Below are 24,034 nucleotides of genomic sequence, written 5' to 3' on the forward strand. Positions count from 1 at the left end.
GTGTCGTGACTGGAGAATGAATCCAGACTTTAAAACGACCTTAGTTCGGTTATAATGACAGAGCAATGGAATGCCTATATTATGTACCTCAAGTCTAATTGTATTGGTTTCGTACACATATTATGCAGATGTTATCTCAGATGTAGCGAAATGCTTCTGTTTCTAGCTCCAACCGTGCAGTATACCTAACAATACACACAAATCCCCCCCCCAAAAATGTAAATTAAGAAATATCAGAACGAGCAATGTCCGAGTCCGGAATATCAATATACTGTACATTGAGTGTACAAACATTAAGAACACCTTCCTAATATTGAGTTGCACCCCCCCCCCCTTTCAGAACAGCATGGACTCTACAAGGTGTTGAAAGTGTTCCACAAGGATGCTGGTTCATGTTGACTCTACAAGGTGTTGAAAGTGTTCCACAGGGATGCTGGCCCATGTTGACTCTACAAGGTGTTGAAAGCGTTCCACAGGGATGCTGGCCCATGTTGACTCTACAAGGTGTTGAAAGTGTTCCACAGGGATGCTGGCCCATGTTGACTCTACAAGGTGTTGAAAGCGTTCCACAGGGATGCTGGCCCATGTTGACTCTACAAGGTGTTGAAAGTGTTCCACAGGGATGCTGGCCCATGTTGACTCTACAAGGTGTTGAAAGCATTCCACAGGGATGCTGGCCCATGTTGACTCTACAAGGTGTTGAAAGCATTCCACAGGGATGCTGGCCCATGTTGACTCTACAAGGTGTTGAAAGCATTCCACAGGGATGCTGGCCCATGTTGACTCTACAAGGTGTTGAAAGTGTTCCACAGGGATGCTGGCCCATGTTGACTCTACAATGGTGTTGAAAGCATTCCCTTTGGGATGCTGGCCCATGTTGACTCTACAAACTGTGTTGAAAAACCCAGCAGGGATGCTGGCCCAAACCGTTGACTCTACAAACCCGTGTTGAAAGGAACGTTCCACAGGGATGCTGGCCCCATGGCTCAATTATCTCAAAGGTGTTGAAAGTCTTTCACATGGATGCTGGCCCTGTGGACTCCCAATCCATGTCTCAAGTTATCTCAAGTTGACTGACTGCCCATTCACCCTGGGTGGTGGACCATTCCATAGACTCAATTATCGGGTAAACTGTCCATTCACCCTCTGAAAAACCCAATCCAGTCTCAATTATCTCAAAGTTCTTGACACAAACCATTCACCTCTGAATGGCACTACTACCAAACCATGGCTCAATTATCTCAAAGGAACTTACGTCTTTTACCATGTCCATTCACCCTCTGAATGGCACATACCCAATCCATGGCTCAATTATCTCAAAGGTACTTACGTCTTTCACCATGTCCATTCACCCTCTGAATGGCACATACCCAATCCATGTCTCAATTATCTCAAAGGAACTTACGTCTTTCACCATGTCCATTCACCCTCTGAATGGCACATACCCAATCCATGTCTCAATTATCTCAAAGGTACTTACGTCTTTCACCATGTCCATTCACCCTCTGAATGGCACATACCCAATCCATGGCTCAATTATCTCAACGGTACTTACGTCTTTCACCATGTCCATTCACCCTCTGAATGGCACATACCCAATCCATGGCTCAATTATCTCAACGGTACTTACGTCTTTCACCATGTCCATTCACCCTCTGAATGGCACATACCCAATCCATGGCTCAATTATCTCAACGGTACTTACGTCTTTCACCATGTCCATTCACCCTCTGAATGGCACATACCCAATCCATGGCTCAATTATCTCAAAGGTACTTACGTCTTTCACCATGTCCATTCACCCTCTGAATGGCACATACCCAATCCATGTCTCAATTATCTCAAAGGTACTTACGTCTTTCACCATGTCCATTCACCCTCTGAATGGCACATACCCAATCCATGGCTCAATTATCTCAAGGCTTAAAAATCCTTCTTTAACCCGTCTCATCCCCTTCATCTACGCTGATTGAAGTGGATTTAACAAGTGACATCAATAAGGGATCATAGCTTTCTTGTTGATTCACCTGGCCAGTCAGTGTATGTCATGGAAAGAGAAGATGTTCTTAATGTTTTGTAAAGTGTATCTATACAGTATATGTATGGACAGTAGATGAATATAAAAGGTGTGTACAGCAGTAGTTTTATAAGATGGTGTGTGTATAGACAGATGGACAGTATAAAATACAATACAATTTTACTGGTCACAGACACGTGTTTATCAAATCAAAGTTTATTTGTCACGTGCGCCGAATACAACCGCTGTAATCCTTACAGTGAAATGCTGAATACAACAGGTGTAGTAGACCTTACAGTGAAATGCTGAATACAACAGGTGTAGTAGACCTTACAGTGAAATGCTGAATACAACAGGTGTAGTAGACCTTACAGTGAAATGCTGAATACAACAGGTGTAGTAGACCTTACAGTGAAATGCTGAATACAACAGGTGTAGTAGACCTTACAGTGAAATGCTGAATACAACAGGTGTAGTAGACCTTACAGTGAAATGCTGAATACAACAGGTGTAGTAGACCTTACAGTGAAATGCTGAATACAACAGGTGTAGTAGACCTTACCGTGAAATGCTGAATACAACAGGTGTAGTAGACCTTACAGTGAAATGCTGAATACAACAGGTGTAGTAGACCTTACAGTGAAATGCTTATTTACAGGCTCTAACCAATAGTGCAAAAAAGGTATTAGGTGAACAATAGGTCATTAAAGAAATAAAACAACAGTAAAAAGACAGGCTATATACAGTAGTGAGGCTATATACAGTAGTCAAATCAAATCAAATCAAAATCAAATTTATTTATATAGCTATCAGCTGAGGTGCTGTACAGAAACCCAGCCTAAAACCCCAAACAGCAAACAATGCAGGTGTAAAAGCACGGTGGCTAGGAAAACTCCCTAGAAAGGCCAAAACCTAGGAAGAAACCTAGAGAGGAACACCAGTCCTCTTCTGGCTGTGCCGGGTAGAGATTATAGAACAGGTTCAAATGTTCATAAATGACCAGCATGGTCGAATAATAATAAGGCAGAACAGTTGAAACTGTCAGGTGGACTGGGGCATTGTGTCAGGTAGTCCTGGGGCACGGTCCTAGGGCTAGGTCCTCCGAGAGAGAGAAAGAAAGAGAGAATTAGAGAGAGCATGACCTCTTCTGGCTGTGCCGGGTGGAGATTATAACAGAACGTGGCCAAGAGGCTATAACAGTAGCGAGGCTACATACAGACACCGGTTAGTCAGGCTGATTGAGGTAGTATGTACATGTAGATATGGTTAAAGTGACAATGCATATATGATGAACAGAGAGAGTTTAGCAGATGTTAATGCGAGTGTAGCGAAATGCTTATGCTTCTAGTTCCGACAGTGCAGTAATATCTAACAATTTCACAACAAATACCTAATACACACAAATCTAAGTAAAGGAATGGAATTAAGAGTATATAAATATATGGAGGAGCAATGTCAGAGCGGCATAGACTAAGATACAGTAGATAGTATAGAAAAAATGTATAGTATATACATACGAGATTAGTAATGTAAGCTATGTAAACATTATTAAAGTGGCATTATTAAAGTGACTAGTGATCCATTTATTAAAGTGGCCAATGATTTCAAGTATGTATGTTGGCGGCAGCCTCTCTGTGCTAGTGATGGCTGTTTAACAGTCTGATGGCCTTGAGATAGAAGCTGTTTTTCAGTCTCTCAGTCCCAGCTTTGATGCACCTGTACTGACCTCTCCACCTGGATGATAGTGGGGTGAACAGGCAGTGGCTCGGGTGGTTGTTGTCCTTGATGATCTTTTTGGCCTTCCTGTGACATAGGGTGCTGTAGGTGTCCCAGAAGGCAGGTAGTTTGCCCCCGGTGATGTGTTGTGCAGACCGCACCACCCTCTAGAGAGCCCTGAGGTTGAGTGCGGTGCAGTTGCCGTACCAGGCGGTGATACAGCCCAACAGGATGCATCTGTAAAAGTTTGTGAGGGTTTTAGGTGACAAGCCAAATTTCTTCAGCCTCCTGAGGTTGAAGAGGGCCTGTTGCACCTTCTTCACCACACTGTCTGTGTGGGTGGACCATTTCAGTTTGTCAGTGATATGTACGCCGAGGAACTTAAAACTTTCCACCTTCTCCACTGCTGTCCCGTTGATGTGGATAGGGGGATGTTCCCTCTACTGTTTCCTGAAGTCCACGATCATCTCCTTTGTTTTGTTGACATTGAGCGAGAGGTTATTTTCCTGACACCACACTCCCAGAACCCTCACCGCCTCCATGTAGGCTGTCTCATCGTTATTGGAAATCAAGCCTACTACTGTTGTTTCAATATATGAATAGAACATGTATGTACAGCAGTAGTTATATAGGAAGAGTCTTGACTAGAATACAGTATACACATATAACACATACATAAAACAGTATGTAAACATTATTAAAGTAACCAGTGTTCCATGTTTATGTACATAGGGCAGCAGCCTCTAAGGTGCAGGGTAGAGTACCGGGTGGAAGTCGACTAGTGACAGTGACTAAGGTTCAGGGTAGAGTACCCGGTGGTAGTCGACTAGTGACAGTGACTAAGGTTCAGGGTAGAGTACCGGGAGGAATGTTTGTACAGAAGTGTAATATTCTCATTTTAGAGCATTTTGGAGTGTCCTTACTGAATCAGATTAAATTTGGAGGGACACATTTTGGAGTGTCCTTACTGAATCAGATTAAATTTGGAGGGACACATTTTGGAGTGTCCTTACTGAATCAGATTAAATTTGGAGGGACACATTTTTGGAGTGTCCTTACTGAAACAGATGAACCCTTGCTAAAGTTCAACTTAAAGTAACAAATGCCATAAAAGAGACAGTGAAACAATAGAAAACATAACAAGTTGATTGTGAAACGTCCTACCATGAGGAAATGACTTCAGAGTAATAATATAATAATAATATATGCCATTTAGCTGACGCTTTTATCCAAAGCGACTTACAGTCTTGATACATTCTACGTCCCACTGGCGTTACAAGCGCCATGCTCTACCAACTGAGCCACAGAAGGACCGAGTGCTAGGTGATACTCATTCTGCAGTGCTGGGGAATAGTGAACTATAGTTCAACTAGTAAATACACTGCAGCTTGGTGGCAGTTGAACTAAATTCAAATCTTGGTAGTGTCTTCAGTAGCTAATTACTTTTTTATCCATGTAGTGGTGTAGCTTACTACTGGAACTAAGCAGTACTTATTTTTGCAAGAAGAGAATAATATAGCATCAGACCTGTAATTCTCACTTGAAATAGTTGTTGTTTATTAATAGGCTACATTCTACATCCTGTTAACACCTGACCCCAGGGTTTTTGGGGTGGCAGATGGCCTAGTGGTTAGAGTGTTGGACTAGTAAACGGAAGGTTCTGAGCTGACAAGTTACAAATCTGTCGTTCTGCCCCTGAACAAGGCAGTTAACCCACTGTTCCTAGGCCGTCATTGAAAATAAGAATTTGTTCTTAACTGACTTGCCTAGTTAAATAAAATATATTCCTGCAATTTGCAGTCTATGACATTTCGGATTTAAATATGATAATCTATCACAAAGTAGTTTGGATTTAGTGAATTACTTTTTCAAAGTAGCTTGAGTTAAGTAAACTATATTTTTAGTGTAGCTTAACTTTTTGTAGTGTGAAGTAATTGGTAGTTTGGTAAACTCTGATTTCAGAGTAGCTCCCCCAACACCGTTCTTTTGCGTATGAATTTCAGGCTTTGGGTTAGAGTGTTGGCCGTTGTCTAACAGCAGACTTGGGTTCAAATACTATTGGAAATCTTCAAATGCTTTAAGCGCTTGCTCTAGCCTGCCTGGAGTGCCAGCCTGCCAGGTGGGTAGGGTTTAAGCTATTGGGACTTGTCTATTGGTCCATTTAAACCAGGCGTGATCAATCAAGCACAGATAAAGTATTTGAAAGATTTGAAATAGTATTTGAACCCAGGTCTGTTAATAGTGGATTGAGTTAAGCGTGAGAAATTCTAGAAGTGTGGAGGTATGTATGTACGCCTCTTCAGAGTCAGCTAGGGCAGACAGCTACCCTGTGATTGGTGGAAACCAAAAACAAAAGACAAGACAAAAGAGGAACTAGAAATGCAGATATTTAAAGGGATACTTTGGGATTTTGGCAACGACGCCCTTTATCTACTTCCTCAGAGTCAGTTGAACTTGTGGATACCATTTTTATGTCTCTGCATGTCGTTTCGACATCCTTCATACTGGATGCAGAGACATAAAAATGGGTCCATAAGATCTTCTGACTCTGGGGATGTAGATGAAGGCCCCCAAAAATCCTGAAGTATCCTATTAAAATCTGGATTTCCCCAAAATTAACTCCCTCTGAAGGTTTGGTAATACTGTGGGTTTGGTACTGTGGGTTTGGTAATACTGTGGGTTTGGTAATAATGTGGGTTTGGTAATACTATGGGTTTGGTAATACTATGGGTTTGGTAATACTGTGGGTTTGGTAATACTGTGGGTTTGGTAATACTGTGGGTTTGGTAATACTGTGGGTTTGGTAATACTGTGGGTTTGGAGTACTGTTGGTTTGGTAATACTGTGGGTTTGGTAATACTGTGGGTTTGGTAATACTGTGGGTTTGGTAATACTGTAGGTTTGGTAATACTGTGGGTTTGGAGTACTGTTGGTTTGGTAATACTGTGGGTTTGGTAATACTGTGGGTTTGGTAATACTGTGGGTTTGGAGTACTGTTGGTTTGGTAATACTGTGGGTTTGGTAATACTGTGGGTTTGGAGTACTGTTGGTTTGGTAATACTGTGGGTTTGGTAATACTGTGGGTTTGTAATACTGTGGGTTTGGTAATACTGTGGGTTTGGTAATACTGTGGGTTTGGTAATACTGTTGGTTTGGTAATACTGTGGGTTTGGTAATACTGTGGGTTTGGTAATACTGTGGGTTTGGTAATACTGTGGGTTTGGTAATACTGTGGGTTTGGAGTACTGTTGGTTTGGTAATACTGTGGGTTTGGTAATACTGTGGGTTTGGTAATACTGTGGGTTTGGTAATACTGTGGGTTTGGAGTACTGTTGGTTTGGTAATACTGTGGGTTTGGTAATACTGTGGGTTTGGTAATACTGTGGGTTTGGAGTACTGTTGGTTTGGTAATACTGTGGGTTTGGTAATACTGTGGGTTTGGTAATACTGTGGGTTTGGTAATACTGTGGGTTTGGTAATACTGTGGGTTTGGTAATACTGAGGGTTTGGTAATACTGTGGGTTTGGTAATACTGTGGGTTTGGTAATACTGTGGGTTTGGTAATACTGTGGGTTTGGTAATACTGTGGGTTTGGTAATACTGTGGGTTTGGTAATACTGTGGGTTTGGTAATACTGTGGGTTTGGTAATACTGTGGGTTTGGTAATACTGTGGGTTTGGTAATACTGTGGGTTTGGTAATACTGTGGGTTTGGTAATACTGTGGGTTTGGTAATACTGTGGGTTTGGTAATACTGTGGGTTTGGAGTACTGTTGGTTTGGTAATACTGTGGGTTTGGTAATACTGTGGGTTTGGTAATACTGTGGGTTTGGAGTACTGTTGGTTTGGTAATACTGTGGGTTTGGTAATACTGTGGGTTTGGTAATACTGTGGGTTTGGAGTACTGTGGGTTTGGTAATACTGTGGGTTTGGTAATACTGTGGGTTTGGAGTACTGTTGGTTTGGTAATACTGTGGGTTTGGTAATACTGTGGGTTTGGTAATACTGTGGGTTTGGAGTACTGTTGGTTTGGTAATACTGTGGGTTTGGTAATACTGTGGGTTTGGTAATACTGTGGGTTTGGAGTACTGTTGGTTTGGTAATACTGTGGGTTTGGTAATACTGTGGGTTTGGTAATACTGTGGGTTTGGAGTACTGTTGGTTTGGTAATACTGTGGGTTTGGTAATACTGTTGGTTTGGTAATACTGTGGGTTTGGTAATACTGTGGGTTTGGTAATACTGTGGGTTTGGTAATACTGTGGGTTTGGTAATACTGTTGGTTTGGTAATACTGTGGGTTTGGTAATACTGTGGGTTTGGTAATACTGTGGGTTTGGAGTACTGTTGGTTTGGTAATACTGTGGGTTTGGTAATACTGTGGGTTTGGTAATACTGAAGGTTTGGTAATACTGTGGGTTTGGTAATACTGTGGGTTTGGTAATACTGTGGGTTTGGTAATACTGAAGGTTTGGTAATACTGTGGGTTTGGTAATACTGAGGGTTTGGTAATACTGTGGGTTTGGTAATACTGTGGGTTTGGTAATACTGTGGGTTTGGTAATACTGAGGGTTTGGTAATACTGTGGGTTTGGTAATACTGTGGGTTTGGTAATACTGAGGGTTTGGTAATACTGAGGGTTTGGTAATACTGAGGGTTTGGTAATACTGTGGGTTTGGTAATACTGAGGGTTTGGTAATACTGTGGGTTTGGTAATACTGTGGGTTTGGTAATACTGTGGGTTTGGTAATACTGAGGGTTTGGTAATACTGTGGGTTTGGTAATACTGTGGGTTTGGTAATACTGAGGGTTTGGTAATACTGAGGGTTTGGTAATACTGTGGGTTTGGTAATACTGTGGGTTTGGTAATACTGTGGGTTTGGTAATACTGTGGGTTTGGTAATACTGTGGGTTTGGTAATACTGTGGGTTTGGTAATACTGTGGGTTTGGTAATACTGAGGGTTTGGTAATACTGTGGGTTTGGCAGGAGAAGACAAAACAAAGCAAGAAAGAAAAGAAGAGAAGAAGTAAAGAGTGTGTGTTGGATTTTGATGTTTTATTTGATATATTTATTCATTTTCTTGCATGTCTCATGGATGGAAGGAAGGGAAAGAGGGACACGTTTTTCTGTCACCAGCAGAGTTGAGTGAAGTAGAGTCATTATATATTGTTGTATAATGGGCACAACACTTTGTGTGTATTCCAATCCTTGTCAGTGCACTGCCAGAGTTGCCCCATTCCATTTGAGAGCTGGCTCTAATTCTGGTTATTGCATTGAGGACCACACAAGCAGTTTTGAAATATGATAACAGGTTATGTATATATAACCTGAAATGACTGCAGATACCTATCTGACTCCCAAACAGCCCAAAGTTAGTTACAATTATGCGTATTGTTTTAAAACCTTGAATTCCTATTTTATTTACTCCTAAAATGCTCCTATAACAAGAGTTTATATTCACTGTTCACGTGTAGAGACAAAACTATTTGGGATAAAACTGATGACATGTTATATCTCATAAAACACACTGGCAGACACTTAAAAAATAAATAATTTTAAATATGCAGAAAGCGTTTATATTTTGTATATCACTGTAATTATCAACCGTTTGTGTTTTTTCCTCACTCCAAATTGTGCAATTTACTGAGATTTATGTGTTAATAAAAACCAATGCAATAAAACTATTGGCAACATTATTTCCTGTGATGTTTTTTCTTTTTTTCTCAGGCTTGTGGTGATGATCAGTAATATTAAAACCAGAGAGGGGGGGGCAACACAGTTAGACCCAACAAAATCATGAGAAAACCAAAAGATAATTACTTGACAGATTGGATAGAATTTACAAAAAAAACAGAGCAAACTAGAATGTTATTTGGCCCTAAACAGAGAGTGACAGAATACCTGACCACTGTGACTGACCCAAACTTAAGGAGAGCTTTGACTATGTACAGACTCAGTGAGCATAGCCTTGCTATTGAGAAAGGCCGCCGTAGGCAGACATGGCTCTCAAGAGAAGACAGGCTATGTGCACACTGCCCACAAAATGAGGTGGAAACTGAGCTGCACTTCCTAACCTCCTGCCCAATGTATGACCATATTAGAGACACATATTTCCCTCAGATTACACAGACCCACAAAGAATTCGAAAACAAATCAAATTTTGATAAACTCCCATATCTATTGGGTGAAATACCAGTGTGCAATCACAGCAGGGCAACCAATACAACCTATATTTATGTTTATTTATTTTCCCTTTTGTACTTTAACCATTTGAACATCAGTACAACACATACTATCACATTTGAAATGTCTCTATTCTTTTGGAACTTTTGTAAGTGTACTGTTTACTGTTAATTTTTTATTGTTATTCCACTTTTGTTTATCATCTATTTCACTTGCTTTGGCAATGTTAACATATGTTTCCCATGTCAATAAAGCCACTTAAATTGAAATTGAATTGAGAGAGAGACAGAGAGAGAGACACACAGTAAGAGAGAGAGAGAGAGAGAGAGAGAGAGAGAGAGAGAGAGAGAGAGAGAGATAGAAGCTCAAACACTCACTATTCTAATCAAAAGTCTGTCATGAAATATTGATAGATTTTAAGACATTGTGTCCCAACTCTTCCAGATACTTTGGAATGTTGACCCTTCATGTATTTTACATTACATTTCATTATATAAAATGATTGTATTAAAAAAAAAATCGATTTACTGTTTAGTGTTTTAACTGCTAAATAAAGAAGCTCCCAACTGTTGTCTGTGATATTCCAGACAGTGGAGTGACTAGTTGTGACTCAGCTACATAAGCTGATAGGTTTTGCATGGCAGCCACATGTTTCAGGGTAGAAACTAGCTATCTCTGAATCATTATGCAAATGATCTACAAGAAGTCACCCTACAGCAGAGAATTGAGGAGCCTGGTAGTGGTGACGAGAGCTATTTACAGTAAGAGGAAACTGGTGACCCTGACCAGAACACAGGAGACCTGTCATTAACATAGAACAGTGTGATTGGTGTCTCTGAGGCTGATCATGCCGTGGACAGTAAACTCGCATAAACGCAAGTTTACATTTTTGTGAATAGGTGTCAGGGACATATGTAATTGTTATATATGTGTTTGAAAGAATACATGAAAAGGACAAAGCAATACGCACATTTTTATTACAAATATATCCACAAGTTTAAAAAAAAAAATGTAAAAAACGAAATGTAATTCAACACAAAATGCATAACTGAGTTGCTAAACAATATACAGCTTGATACAAGTTGTGCCGATATCAACTCAAGAGTTCAAAAATAATATTTGCTTACTTTGTCCAAGAAAATACAATGTCTTTGTCCCCCTAAAAAGTATTAAAAGCTGGTGGCATCGGGTAGCGGTGGGCTTTGTTAAAGTCTACAGAATCAGATAATAATTCTGACCTTGGTTGAGTTGTGCATGATGACCTACACATTCTGTTACTAAATATTGACACGATGAGTTTTCAGTTCATAGTGATAGAGGAAGGCCAAGGACTCGATGCACTCCGTATCGCTATAGCGCGCCTGAAATGTAAAGGCAATTTCCGATTGAACCGACATATGCAGCGTCAACTGTGAATGTATTAGTCTACACGAAAGCAGGAACATTGCCTTTACATTTCAATCGTGCTTTATTCGCGATATGGATTACATCGAACCCTAAACAGTCAGGCATAGAGTTCTACAATACGTTTAATTAAAATTCACTTTCGGAATACAAATTCAAAAATATTTTAATTCAAATGAAATTTAGTACGGCTCCAGACACTGATGATTTTGGTTTTGGTCACACCTCAGCTCTCTGTAACGGTGTCGCGTACAACACCAGAGCTGTGGCAGATTCACAGATGACTCACGGTGGATGAACATATCTGAGGTAGTTTTCACATTGACAGATATAGGAGGTATGACGATGATACATGTTCTAGAATCGGTCCTGCGTCTTGCTTGTGATACACCCATATACATAGAGTTTACTGATAGCCCGTGGAGAAACGGGAACGGGAACGTCCTGTTTCAGTTATTCTAATAATATTGGCTACAACGGCATTGAAATGTGTGACACGTTGCTTTAATTCGGGTGTCATATACAGTACCTTCAGAAAGCATTCATACCCCTTGATTTATTCCACATTTTGTTGTTTTACAGCCTTGTTTCAAAATCGATGAAATATATGTTTTGTCTCATCCCTCGACACACAATACCCCATAATGACAAAGTGAAAACATGTTTTTAGACTTTTTTTTGCATATCTATTGAAAATGGAACACATAAATATATAAGTATTCAGACCCTTGGGTCAATACTAATACTTAGTACAAGCACCTTTGGCAGAGATTGTATCTCGACCACTCAGGAACATTCACTGTCTTATTGATTAATAAAAAAAAAATTTTTTTTTAATTTTACCTTTATTTTACTAGGAACATTGGGTTAACTGCCTGTTCTGCCTGATAAGCAAATCCAGTGTATTTATTTTTGCAGTATTACTTTAGTGCCTCACACAGAGTGAGTCCATGAAACGTATCATGTGACTTGTTAAGCACATACTTTATTCCTGAACTGGACTTGCCATAGCAAAGGGCTTAAATACTTATTGACTCAACACATTTCAACTTTTCATTTTTTTTAAAATTCATTTGTGAAAATTTTGAAAAACATATTTCCACTTTGATATTATGGGATATTGTGTGTAAACCAGTGACCCCCCTAAAAAAAAATCTAAATTGTAAACATTTTTAATTCAGGTTGTAAAAAGTGTGAATGCTTTCTGAAGACAGTTTACTGCTGTACAAGCACAGTACTCACAGTATATTACATGGAGACAATGTCTGTGCGTTTTCTAATAGAGACAAACCAACTCCACATGTCTGCTATATGGAATATATAAAACATTGTGAGGCAGGGTAAGTTTCATGTTGTCCTTTTCAAAGTGTATCTTTGTTAACTCTTCATACTCTCGTTTTCCCCTTGTGTGTAGAAATACTGTAAGGTTTAGGATGGCTAGTGGCTAGTGGCTAGTGACTAGTGGCTAGTGGCTAGTGACTAGTGGCTAGTGGCTAGTGGCTAGTGACTAGTGACTAGTGACTAGTGACTAGTGGCTAGTGACTAGTGACTAGTGACTAGTGACTAGTGGCTAGTGACTAGTGGCTAGTGGCACAGACCACTTCTTGATGTCTTGCTGATCTTTTAGATCAGGGATAACAAACTACATTTTTAGAGGACCGTTTGTTTACAATTATTATTATTATTACTATTATTTTCAGACCTAAACAACCAGGTGAGGCTTCTTAACTAATCAATCACCTAACCTTAATATATTAATCCAGTACAAAGGGGAAAAGTTAAAATTCACACACACTCGGCCTTCCACGAATTAGATACTGTATTAGACATTCGTTAGTCACCATGGAAACCCCAAGGTAAATCTGTATTTGTACGGCTATGTATTGCCGTTAATTTTGGTCATTGTATCATTTTTGGCACTAATCTATCTCCATACTAATGCCCATAATTAATGCACAGCTTGTCCACAGTCATAACAGATATATCCTGAAACAAATTTGTGGCTTTGGCACAAAATAATGTATCTTTAATCCTTTATTATAATTTGAATAATAGTTACTATTTACTGCTTATACATTTGTTTTAACAAACAACAGAGACCTGTTGTTCTTTGGAGAATATGATGTAAACAAATATAAAACCTTAAAACCTTTAAAAAATGAATACTTATACTGGCAAATAAATAATAATTATTTATACTGATAAAGGCAACTGGAAACAAATTGAACAACACTGCTTGCTACGGAACCACACAAACTCCTTCAACCTTACCCAGTCACAAGCAGGAAGCAGTCAACTGATAGCTGTTGTGACAGATGTGTAGGGGTCAATACTGTGGCTTCTCACATACTGATCAGAGTGGATATCATACCATTCCTCGTACTGTCTACTGTATTGATGACATCTGTTCAAGTGGTCCTTAGTTTGGCTGTGTTCATATGGCTTTGTACAGTGTAGGTTTTGCTTCATTTTGAACAGCGCATGTTTAAAAAAAATGTATTTTCACAAGACTCTCAATCTGCCTCTGAACCCCCCACCAAAAAAAAGGCACTTCTCTTTTCCCCATTAGCAGTGACTTTGCTGATAGCTACTTTATTGAGGGGAAAATGTACTCGATATGATCTGAAGATTAATACACTAACTGTAAGTTGCTCTGGATAAGAGTGTCTAGTAAATGACTAAAATGTTAAATGTTTGTTGCTAGATGCATTGGTTTTGGCATACTTGTCCGCTGTTGTCATTGTGACAGTGGAGCTTCTGGGCTCAACTCGTATGTGTCTGTGTTCTGGTCTCCATTTTGTTCCAACGCATCTCTGTCCCAGTGATTGTTGTTTACAAGTCTGTAAGTCTGTAGACCAGAATTCTCTCCTTCTCCATTGTCTCTGTGGACATGCTGTCTGTCTCTCTCATTCCCCACAGGGCTAGAGCACAGCTCCAACCCTAACTCTTCACCAGACCCTGACCCTGATAAAGTACAAGCTTCCTTCATATGGCCACCTTTAGTTTTGTCTGTCTCGTCCTCCTCTTCCTCCTCCTCTTCCTCCTCCTCTTCATGTGCTCTCCCTCCTATCCCCCCGTCCAGACTGGCATCACTGAGAAACATTGAGGTGTACTCCATGGAGAGGGGGGTGCCCCCGGAAACATGGCCCAGATCGGTGGACCCTCCTGGGGTAAGAGGAGGCTCCTCGACCCCTTCCTGTTCCTGGTCCCTGCTACAGTAGGCATATCGATGGTTCATGTGTTGGGAGTATGAGCCAGAGTGGGAGAACCTCTTGCCACACTTATCACACTCATAGGGCTTCTCTCCAGAGTGCAGGCGACTGTGCTCCATCAGATGGTGCTTATGCTTGAAGGCCTTCCTGCAGATCTGACACTCGTGGGGACGTTTACCTGTGTGATTATATCAGAACAGAAACATGCTCAATCCATCTGTACTGTAGCTTTCAAAAGACAGAGATTATCCCTAAAAGCCATGGTCATACTATCTGGTTGTCTCCCCATAACCTTACTAAAAGGGCTCTAATTCAATCCACATTGCAGAGGTTTAGCCTTACAGTGTGAGGCAATGTTCCCGTGGTTTTGCGGAGAACTGCATTCACGGTAAACGTTGCGTACGTCGGCCCGTTTAATTACCGTTACATTTCTATCGTGGAATGTGTAAATAGAGCTCTTAGTATAATTTATTATGCTTCATCATTTCTATAAATGTCACTGCGTAAATTGGCCTAGCGTCATCCGGGTTAGGGAGGGTTTGGCCGGTAGGGATATCCTTGTCTCATCGTGCACCAGCGACTCCTGTGGCGTGTCCCGGGCGAAGTGCGAGCTAACCAGGTAGCCAGGTACACGGTGTTTCCTCCCACACATTGGTGCGGATGGCTTCCGGGTTGGATGCGCGCTGTGTTTCGGAGGCTTTCGACCTTCGTCTCTCCCGAGCCCGTATGGGAGTTGTAGTGATGAGACAAGATAGAAACGACTAACAATTGGATACCACGAAATTGGGGGGAAAAGGGGGTAAAAAAAATATATAATAAAAATAATAATAATAATAAGAAATGTCACTGCGTATACCTGTGTGCTCATACTTGTGTCGGAGCAGAGAGCTGCTTTTCTGGAAGGTCTTGTCACAGATGTCGCAGGCGTACAGGCCGTCGTCTGTCTTCTTCAGTCTCTTCCTCCCTGGTCCCCCTTCTCCCTCTGCTCCTTCCTCCATCAGAGAGGGGTAGTCCAGACCCCCGCAATCCATCACCTCACCCTGGGAGGGGGGAGGGACATTCACAATACTAGTGGTTAGGGGGTTCTGATCTGGGTCTGTTCAGGGGATGTCAGCGTTGGTTTCTGTTTAGTTACAGTTCATTCCTGTGAAATACATTTGAAAAATGTCTTTCTCTGCGATCGAATTGAAATAAACATTATACTTTATATATATCTATATATTTATAACATATAGGGGAACTGTTGTTCTTACCATGATGGCTTGTCTCTCCTGACGGATCCTCTTCAGCACGGCATCTGTGTCCGACTCCATCATGTAGACCATAGGGGAGAGAAACCGGTGACTGAGGGGCAGTGAGGGGACCACGTCATGTCCTGAGCCAGCTAGCCCAGCAGGCATCATGGGGTTAAACAGAGGGTATGCACTGTAGACGGAGCCCTCAAACATCGGAACGCCACTGTAGACACCTTGATGCTGATGAGATTTAGATTTGTTTAGATTAGATTGATGTTTATTGTCCTAAACGAGTCAAATCTTACCACAGATCACACTTTGCACATACATGCACTGTATAGAAACACAGTAGAAAACAAACAGCACACAGCCAGACATAAATAATACCCCTCCTGTCCCACACCTGTTGCCAAGGTAGACTGAGACTCAGCCTCCGGTGGAGCTGCTGGTTCTCTGCTGGCTCTCTGTCGGTCTTCTCTCTCTTTTCTCCCAGACGAGGGTGTCCATTACTGGGCATGCTGTCCTCCAGGACTTTCCCCTCCTGGGGCTTGGGGAGGGAGAGATCCAGGGGTTGGTCATTCTGGGAGCTAACCGACCCGCCGGTCCTTCCTTGGGGGATGGTTCGACTCCAATGAGGGGTGAGAGTGGTGGAGGAAAGGTCCAGGCAGAGGGGCGAGTCGATCTCTGAAGAGGGTAATGGTCCTATTGGTTGCAGTGAGGACATGTCTGTAGCAGGGCTAGTTGGTGCTGGTTGGCCGGGGCTGCCGCCACTCCTGCCACTCTCCTGGCTAGACCAATAGGATCTCATGGATAGTGAGTCTGGGTGGGGCTGTAGGGGGGAGTGCATGGCGACTAGCAGCTCCTGAGGGACAGAGTGCCAGTAGGGTCCCTGGAGAGGAGACTTATCTTTGGAGAAACCGTTAACCATCGCTGTGGTTTTATTGATGTTGTCTGGTGGGGGAGGCTGGAGAGGGGTTCTGGAGGAGAAGTAGAGGGGAGAGAGGTGGTCTTTGCTGCGAGGACCTTCAGGCACCTCCATGGCCTGCCGGTTCACCTTACAGAGGTAGCGCTCATGCTGCAGTAACACGGCAGGGCTGGGGAAGAGCTGGGAGCACCAGTGGCATGTCACCCCACCTCCACCCCTGTACCCTTCACCCGAGCCGGTTCGGTTGCGTTTCAGCTGCTTTGGATCATCTGCCTTCCTGTCTCGCCCTCCGTTGTGAATCTCCAGTCTCCCCTCCTCCCTGGGTGAGCCTACATCTCCCTCCTCCCTGGGTGAGCCTACATCTCCCTCCTCCCTGGGTGAGCCTACATCTCCCTCCTCCCTGTCAAACATCTCCTGCAGCATCTGCTCAAACTTGCCCCCGGCGCTGGTATGGAGGTACGGCAGCAGGTTGGTGCCCTTGAACACGTTGTCCCGGAGGGAGAACTCCGCTGGGGGGTCCCACAGCCTGCCTAGCTCCCGGCCCTGGAGGACCCCCCTGCTTTGGTCCCCAGGGGAGTACAGCTCCCTCTCTAAGCCCATTGGTGACTGACGCTTCTGGGTGTGAGGAAGGGAGGGAGAGCCCTTTCCACTGCTGTTCCTACTGCTTCCTGCTGAGGGTGATGCAGGAGAGGACTGGTAGGTCCCCTGGCTATGTCTGTTGTTATAGCTCTCCCCTCCACCTCTACGTCCCCCTCCTCCTCCTACTCCTCCTCCTCCTCCTCCTCCTCCTCCTCCTCCTCCTCCTCCTCCTCCTGTCAAGCACTTCTTACTGCTGAGGTGTGAGCTGTAGGAGCCAGAGTGAGAGAAGCGCTTCTTGCAGTTGGAACATTCATACGGTTTCTCACCTAAAGAAGGAAGCACAGACACGGAACCTCAGTTGAAGATGCTTCGCGTCGTGCCTAAGAACAACCCTTAGTCGTGTATTAATTACCATGGGTTCTCATGTCTTATTGCTTTAACATAAAACCAATCAAATTCATATGGAATATTTCATGTAAGAAAAGGTTAAATTACCACTGTGGATGCGGAGGTGCTCTTTGAGGTGGTGTTTGTACTTGAAGGATTTCCCGCACTGAAAACACTTGAACTTCCTGCTCTCCGCACCATGGTCAATGTGCTGCACCAATCACAAACACGCATTCAGTCAAATCAGTTCTGGTCAACAGGAGATTGAGAGATTGCATATCATGCCTTTTCTACAGTCAAACTACAGGGCATTTGGAAAGTATTCAGACCCCTTGACTTTTTCCACATTTTGTTACGTTACAGCCTTATTCTAAAATTGATTAAATAAAACATGTTCCTCATCAATCTACACACAACACCCTACAATGACACCACAATACCCCATAATGACATCACAATAACCCATAATGACAAACAAAAACAGATAATTTTTTGTGTGCAAATGTATAAAGAAAAAAACTATACAGAAATACCTTAATTACATAAGTATTCAGACCTGTTGCTATGAGACGCAAAATGGAGCTCAAGTGCATCCTGTTTTCATTGATCATCCTTGAGATGTTTCTACAACTTGATTGTGGTAAATTTCAATTGATTGGACATGATTTGGAAAGGCACACACCTGTCTATATAATGTCCCAGAATTGACAGTGCATGTCAGAGCAAAAACCAAGCCATGAGGTCTAAGGAATTGTCCGTAGAGCTCCGAGACAGGATTGTGTCGATGCACAGATATGGGGAAGGGTACCAAAACATTTATGCAGTATTGAAGGCCCCCAAGAACACAGTGGCCTCCATCATTCTTAAATGTTTGGAACCACCAAGACTCATCCTAGAGTCCCCCTGGCCTCCCGGCCAAACTGAGCAATCGGGGGAAAGGGGCCTTGGTCAGGGAGGTGACCAAGAACCTGATGGTCACTCTGACAGAGCTCCAGGGTTCCTCTATGGAGATGGGAGAATCTTCCAGAAGGACAACCATCTCTGCAGCACTCCACCAATTAGGCCTTTATGGTAGAGTGGCCAGACAGAAGCAACTCTTCAGTAAAAGGCACATGACAGCCCGCTTGGAGTTTGCCAAAAGGCACCTAAAAGACTCAGACCATGAGAAACAAGATTCTCTGGTCTGATGAAACCAAGATTGAACACTTTGGCCTGAATGCCAAGCATCGCGTCTGGAGGAAACCTGGCACCATCCCTACAGTGAAGCATTGTGGTGACAGCATCATGCTGTGGAGATGTTTTTCAGCGGCAGGGACTGGGAGACTAGTCAGGATCGAGGGAAAGATGAATGGAGCCAACTACAGAGAGATCATTGATGAAAACCTGCTCCAGAGCGTTAAGGACCTCAGACTGAATGTCTTTGAGTAGCCCAGTCAGAGCCCGGACTTGAACTTGATCGAACATCTCTGTAGAGACCTGAAAATAGCTGTGCAGCGACGCTCCTCATCCAACCTGACAGAGCTTGAGAGGATCTGCAGAGAAGAATGGGAGAAACTCCCCAAATACAGGTGTTCCAAGCTTGTAGCCTTATACCCAAGAAGACTTGGAACTGTAATCGCTGCCAAAGGTGCTTCAACAAAGTACTGAGTAAAGGGTCTTATGTAAATGTGATATTCAATTTTTTTTATATACACTTGCAAAGATTTTTAAAACATGTTTTTGCTTTGTCATTATGAGGTATTGTAATGTCATTATGGGGTATTGTGATGTCATTATAGGGTATTGTGATGTCATTATGGGGTATTGTGATGTCATTATGGGGTATTGTGTGTAGATTGACGAGGGGAAAAAACAATGAATCCTTTTTAGGACAAGGCTGTAACGTAACAAAATGTGGAAAAAGGGAAGGGGTCTGAACACTTTCCGAATGCTCTGACATAATGCTTTTTTGGAGTCATTAGATTGCTGGTCATATCCGCCTTGAAAAACCTTCAGAAAGAGTAGCACCTTGTAGTAGGTGGACTCCAAAAGATTTTATATTTCGTCCAGTGTGTCCCCTTGCCATGTACCTGACTGTGCAGTCCCATGTGTCGTTCCATCTGAGCTCTATAGTGTCCCCCGTCCCGCTCGTGGCAAAACCTGATGTGCTCGCGTAGGGACTCTCCGCGGTGGAAAGTATGCTGGCAGAACGGGCAAGCCTGTAGATTTAAAGGGACGCCGTCTAGGACACACATGGCCAGATAGAGGACAATAGAATTCAATAAATTCATTCAGAAACAAAAAGTTTAAGAAACACAATGTCAAGGATTCAAACTGTAGTCAACAGCCATCGAGGAATCCATCTATCTGGCCGTTAATGACATAAGGATGTATTTCCTGCTATTCTGACAATAGCTCCACGGATGTTGTAAATGTAACTACAAATATTCTACTCAAATTAGCCTTGTGGGCTACATCAACAGAGATTTGTGGAAATGCCAGGTGTGTTTATAAGGATGCAATATCCATAACCTACCTGGTCTTTCAGATGAGCGCCGAGCCCCAACAGACCAGACGGGAGGGAGGTCATCATGGAGGCGTAGACTGCCAGTGTGGTACATGGCTGGGGCAGGGCTTCTGCCGTTGGGGGGCAGGTGGTAGTGGTGTGAGGCAGGTTGGTGGGAGGATGCCTTTCTCAACTGAACCAGGAAGTCATAGTGGGCCAAGTCCTCCAAGGCCCTGCTGTCTGACCTCTGACCTGCTGGGGAACAGAGACAGAGTGAGAGGGTACCGAGGTGTAACGGTGATGAACAGAAACAAAGAGACAAAATGACCTTTTATTTTCTATGTAGTATGTACTTCATTAATAGTCCCTAATTCCGTATATATAATTATACATTATCTAGAGAATAGGCTGTCTGATGTCTGGTCTGGGGACAGGGACAGTTGGCATATCCCACATGACGTGTCCGTTTTAAATGATCTTGTCATACTGTTATAGTCATTGTTTAACACTTTAAAATACAGAGTTAGACTGTGTTTAAAAAAATGATGTGATGAACTGTGAAAGAGAGAACTTGATGTCTGCTCTGGACATGGGCAGGAATATCCTAGAAGATTTTCCCCGTTGAGTTCAATCACAGGCAGATGTAATGTAAAGTAAAGAGAAGTCGAGACAGGACAGTCAGAGTGATGTAAAGTAAAGAGAAGATGAGACAGGACAGTCAGAGTGATGTAAAGTAAAGAGAAGATGAGACAGGACAGTCAGAGTGATGTAATGTAAAGAGAAGACGAGACAGGACAGTCAGAGTGATGTAATGTAAAGAGAAGACGAGTCAGAGTGATGTAATGTAAAGACAAGACGAGTCAGAGTGATGTAATGTAAAGACAAGACGAGTCAGAGTGATGTAATGTAAAGAGAAGACGAGACAGGACAGTCAGAGTGATGTAAAGTAAAGAGAAGATGAGACAGGACAGTCAGAGTGATGTAAAGTAAAGAGAAGATGAGACAGGACAGTCAGAGTGATGTAAAGTAAAGAGAAGATGAGACAGGACAGTCAGAGTGATGTAATGTAAAGAGAAGATGAGACAGGACAGTCAGAGTGATGTAATGTAAAGAGAAGACGAGACAGGACAGTCAGAGTGATGTAAAGTAAAGAGAAGATGAGACAGGACAGTCAGAGTGATGTAATGTAAAGAGAAGACGAGACAGGACAGTCAGAGTGATGTAAAGTAAAGAGAAGACGAGTCAGAGTGATGTAATGTAAAGAGAAGATGAGACAAGACGAGTCAGAGTGATGTAATGTAAAGAGAAGATGAGACAGGACAGTCAGAGGGATGTAATGTAAAGAGAAGATGAGACAGGACAGTCAGAGTGATGTAATGTAAAGAGAAGATGAGACAGGACAGTCAGAGTGATGTAATGTAAAGAGAAGATGAGACAGGACAGTCAGAGTGATGTAATGTAAAGCGAAGACGAGACAATCAGAGGGATGTAAAGTGAAGAGAAGACGAGACAGGACAGTCAGAGGGATGTAAAGTAAAGAGAAGACGAGTCAGAGTGATGTAATGTAAAGAGAAGACGAGACAGGACAGTCAGAGTGATGTAATGTAAAGAGAAGAGAAGACGGGACAGGACAGTCAGAGTGATGTAATGTAAAGAGAAGACGAGACAGGACAGTCAGAGTGATGTAATGTAAAGAGAAGAGAAGACGGGACAGGACAGTCAGAGTGATGTAATGTAAAGAGAAGACGAGACAGGACAGTCAGAGTGATGTAATGTAAAGAGAAGAGAAGACGGGACAGGACAGTCAGAGTGATGTAATGTAAAGAGAAGACGAGACAGGACAGTCAGAGTGATGTAATGTAAAGAGAAGAGAAGACGGGACAGGACAGTCAGAGTGATGTAATGTAAAGAGAAGACGAGTCAGAGTGATGTAAAGTAAAAGAGAAGACGAGACAGGACAGTCAGAGTGATGTAATGTAAAGAGAAGACGAGACAGGACAGTCAGAGTGATGTAATGTAAAGAGAAGAGAAGACGGGACAGGACAGTCAGAGTGATGTAATGTAAAGAGAAGACGAGACAGGACAGTCAGAGTGATGTAATGTAAAGAGAAGACGAGACAGGACAGTCAGAGTGATGTAATGTAAAGAGAAGAGAAGACGAGACAGGACAGTCAGAGTGATGTAATGTAAAGAGAAGAGAAGACGAGACAGGACAGTCAGAGTGATGTAATGTAAAGTAAAGTAAAGAGAAGACAGGACAGGACAGTCAGAGTGATGTAATGTAAAGAGAAGACGAGACAGGACAGTCAGAGGGATGTAAAGTAAAGAGAAGACGAGACAGGACAGTCAGAGTGATGTAATGTAAAGTAAAGAGAAGACAGGACAGTCAGAGTGATGTAAAGTAAAGAGAAGACGAGACAGGACAGTCAGAGGGATGTAAAGTAAAGAGAAGACGAGACAGGACAGTCAGAGGGATGTAAAGTAAAGAGAAGACGAGACAGGACAGTCAGAGTGATGTAATGTAAAGTAAAGAGAAGACAGGACAGTCAGAGTGATGTAAAGTAAAGAGAAGACGAGACAGGACAGTCAGAGGGATGTAAAGTAAAGAGAAGACGAGACAGGACAGTCAGTGTGATGTAATGTAAAGAGAAGAGAAGACGAGACAGGACAGTCAGAGTGATGTAATGTAAAGTAAAGAGAAGACGAGACAGGACAGTCAGAGTGCTCTGCTCCTTGCTGAGCTTCATACCAGTCACAGACTGAGGAATATTTTTCAAATCTTTGCAGATGTTGGCATTTTTTTGATCTGTTGTTCATGTGGCAAGGGAAGAGCCTCTGTGGTTGAGTGCTGTAAAAACTGGGCTTTGCCTTCATCATGCTTTGCCAAATCACATGAGGTGAGAGGGGAGTGAGTGTGTGAGAGAGAGAAAGAGAGAAAGAGAGAAAGAAAGAGAGAAAGAGAGAAAGAAAGAGAGAAAGAGAGAGAGAGAAAGAAAGCGAGAGAGAAAGAAAGAGAGAAAGAAAGAGAGAAAGAGAGAAAGAAAGAGAGAGAGAGTGTGACTGAGAGAGAGACAGAGAGAGAGACAGAGAGAGAGAGAGAGAGTGTGACTGAGAGAGACAGAGAGAGAGAGAGAGAGAGAGAGAGAGACAGAGACAGAGACAGAGACAGAGAGAGAGAGAGAGAGAGAGAGAGAGAGAGAGAGAGAGAGAGAGAGAGAGAGAGAGAGAGAGAGAGAGAGAGAGAGAGAGAGAGAGAGAGAGAGAGAGAGAGAGAGAGTGTGACAGAGAGAGAGAGAGAGAGAGAGAGAGAGAGAGAGAGAGAGAGAGAGGGAGAGGGAGAGGGAGAGGGAGAGGGAGAGGGAGACCAACTATATATACAGTATATATATATACACAATTACTTAGGTTTAAAAGTAAGCTCATCTGGACACCTAAATGAGGCAGTGAAGGAAGAACTGAGAGAGAAAGCACGCAGGGCATTCTACACCATTAAACAAAGCTTTTTCTAATTGAAATACCTATTAAAATTGGGTTTCACCCAATGGGACAAACACCCCATTGAAGCCATCCACACAAAGTTCTCCTACATGTCCAAGGGGAAACTACAAACAATGCATGCAGGGCAGAATTAGGCCAATATCCATTGATAATAAAAACTTTAAAAAGAGCAATTCAGTTTTGGAAACATCTAAAATACAGTGACCCCCCTCTCATATCATTACCAAGCCCTGCAATGCCAAGAGCTGAGCAAAGAAAAGAGTCCCCTCATCCAGCTGGTCCGGGGTCTGAGTTCACAAACCTGTTCTACTAACACACTGAAGCCTCAGGACCAGAACATCCAATCAATCAAGATAAACCAAATTATAACACAATCAAAACAAAACTACATTGAT

General features: G+C 42.5%; 1 protein-coding gene and 1 long non-coding RNA gene across 2 annotated transcripts in view; one reads left to right on the forward strand and one right to left on the reverse strand.

Moving 5' to 3' along the window:
• Window positions 1-7,640: 7,640 nt before the first annotated feature.
• On the forward strand, window positions 7,641-9,427 carry LOC127932095 (uncharacterized). The gene is made up of 2 exons (XR_008144028.1): window positions 7,641-7,910; window positions 8,131-9,427. It is a non-coding gene; the product is annotated as an uncharacterized LOC127932095 (long non-coding RNA).
• Window positions 9,428-13,853: 4,426 nt separating this feature from the next.
• Window positions 13,854-24,034, reverse strand: part of LOC118376290 (zinc finger E-box-binding homeobox 2-like) — a 74,782-nt gene continuing 64,601 nt past the window's right edge. Inside the window, exons 3-9 of the mRNA XM_052528624.1 lie at window positions 20,172-20,396; window positions 19,726-19,877; window positions 17,765-17,867; window positions 16,088-17,595; window positions 15,784-16,005; window positions 15,387-15,570; window positions 13,854-14,708 (exon numbers count right to left, since the gene is read on the reverse strand). Coding sequence (XP_052384584.1) covers window positions 14,056-14,708; window positions 15,387-15,570; window positions 15,784-16,005; window positions 16,088-17,595; window positions 17,765-17,867; window positions 19,726-19,877; window positions 20,172-20,396 — 3,047 coding nt within the window. The 3' untranslated portion in view covers window positions 13,854-14,055. The remainder of the gene's footprint in view (window positions 14,709-15,386; window positions 15,571-15,783; window positions 16,006-16,087; window positions 17,596-17,764; window positions 17,868-19,725; window positions 19,878-20,171; window positions 20,397-24,034) is intronic.

This window comes from Oncorhynchus keta, chromosome 10 (assembly GCF_023373465.1).
Source record: "Oncorhynchus keta strain PuntledgeMale-10-30-2019 chromosome 10, Oket_V2, whole genome shotgun sequence".
NCBI lineage: Eukaryota > Metazoa > Chordata > Actinopteri > Salmoniformes > Salmonidae > Oncorhynchus > Oncorhynchus keta.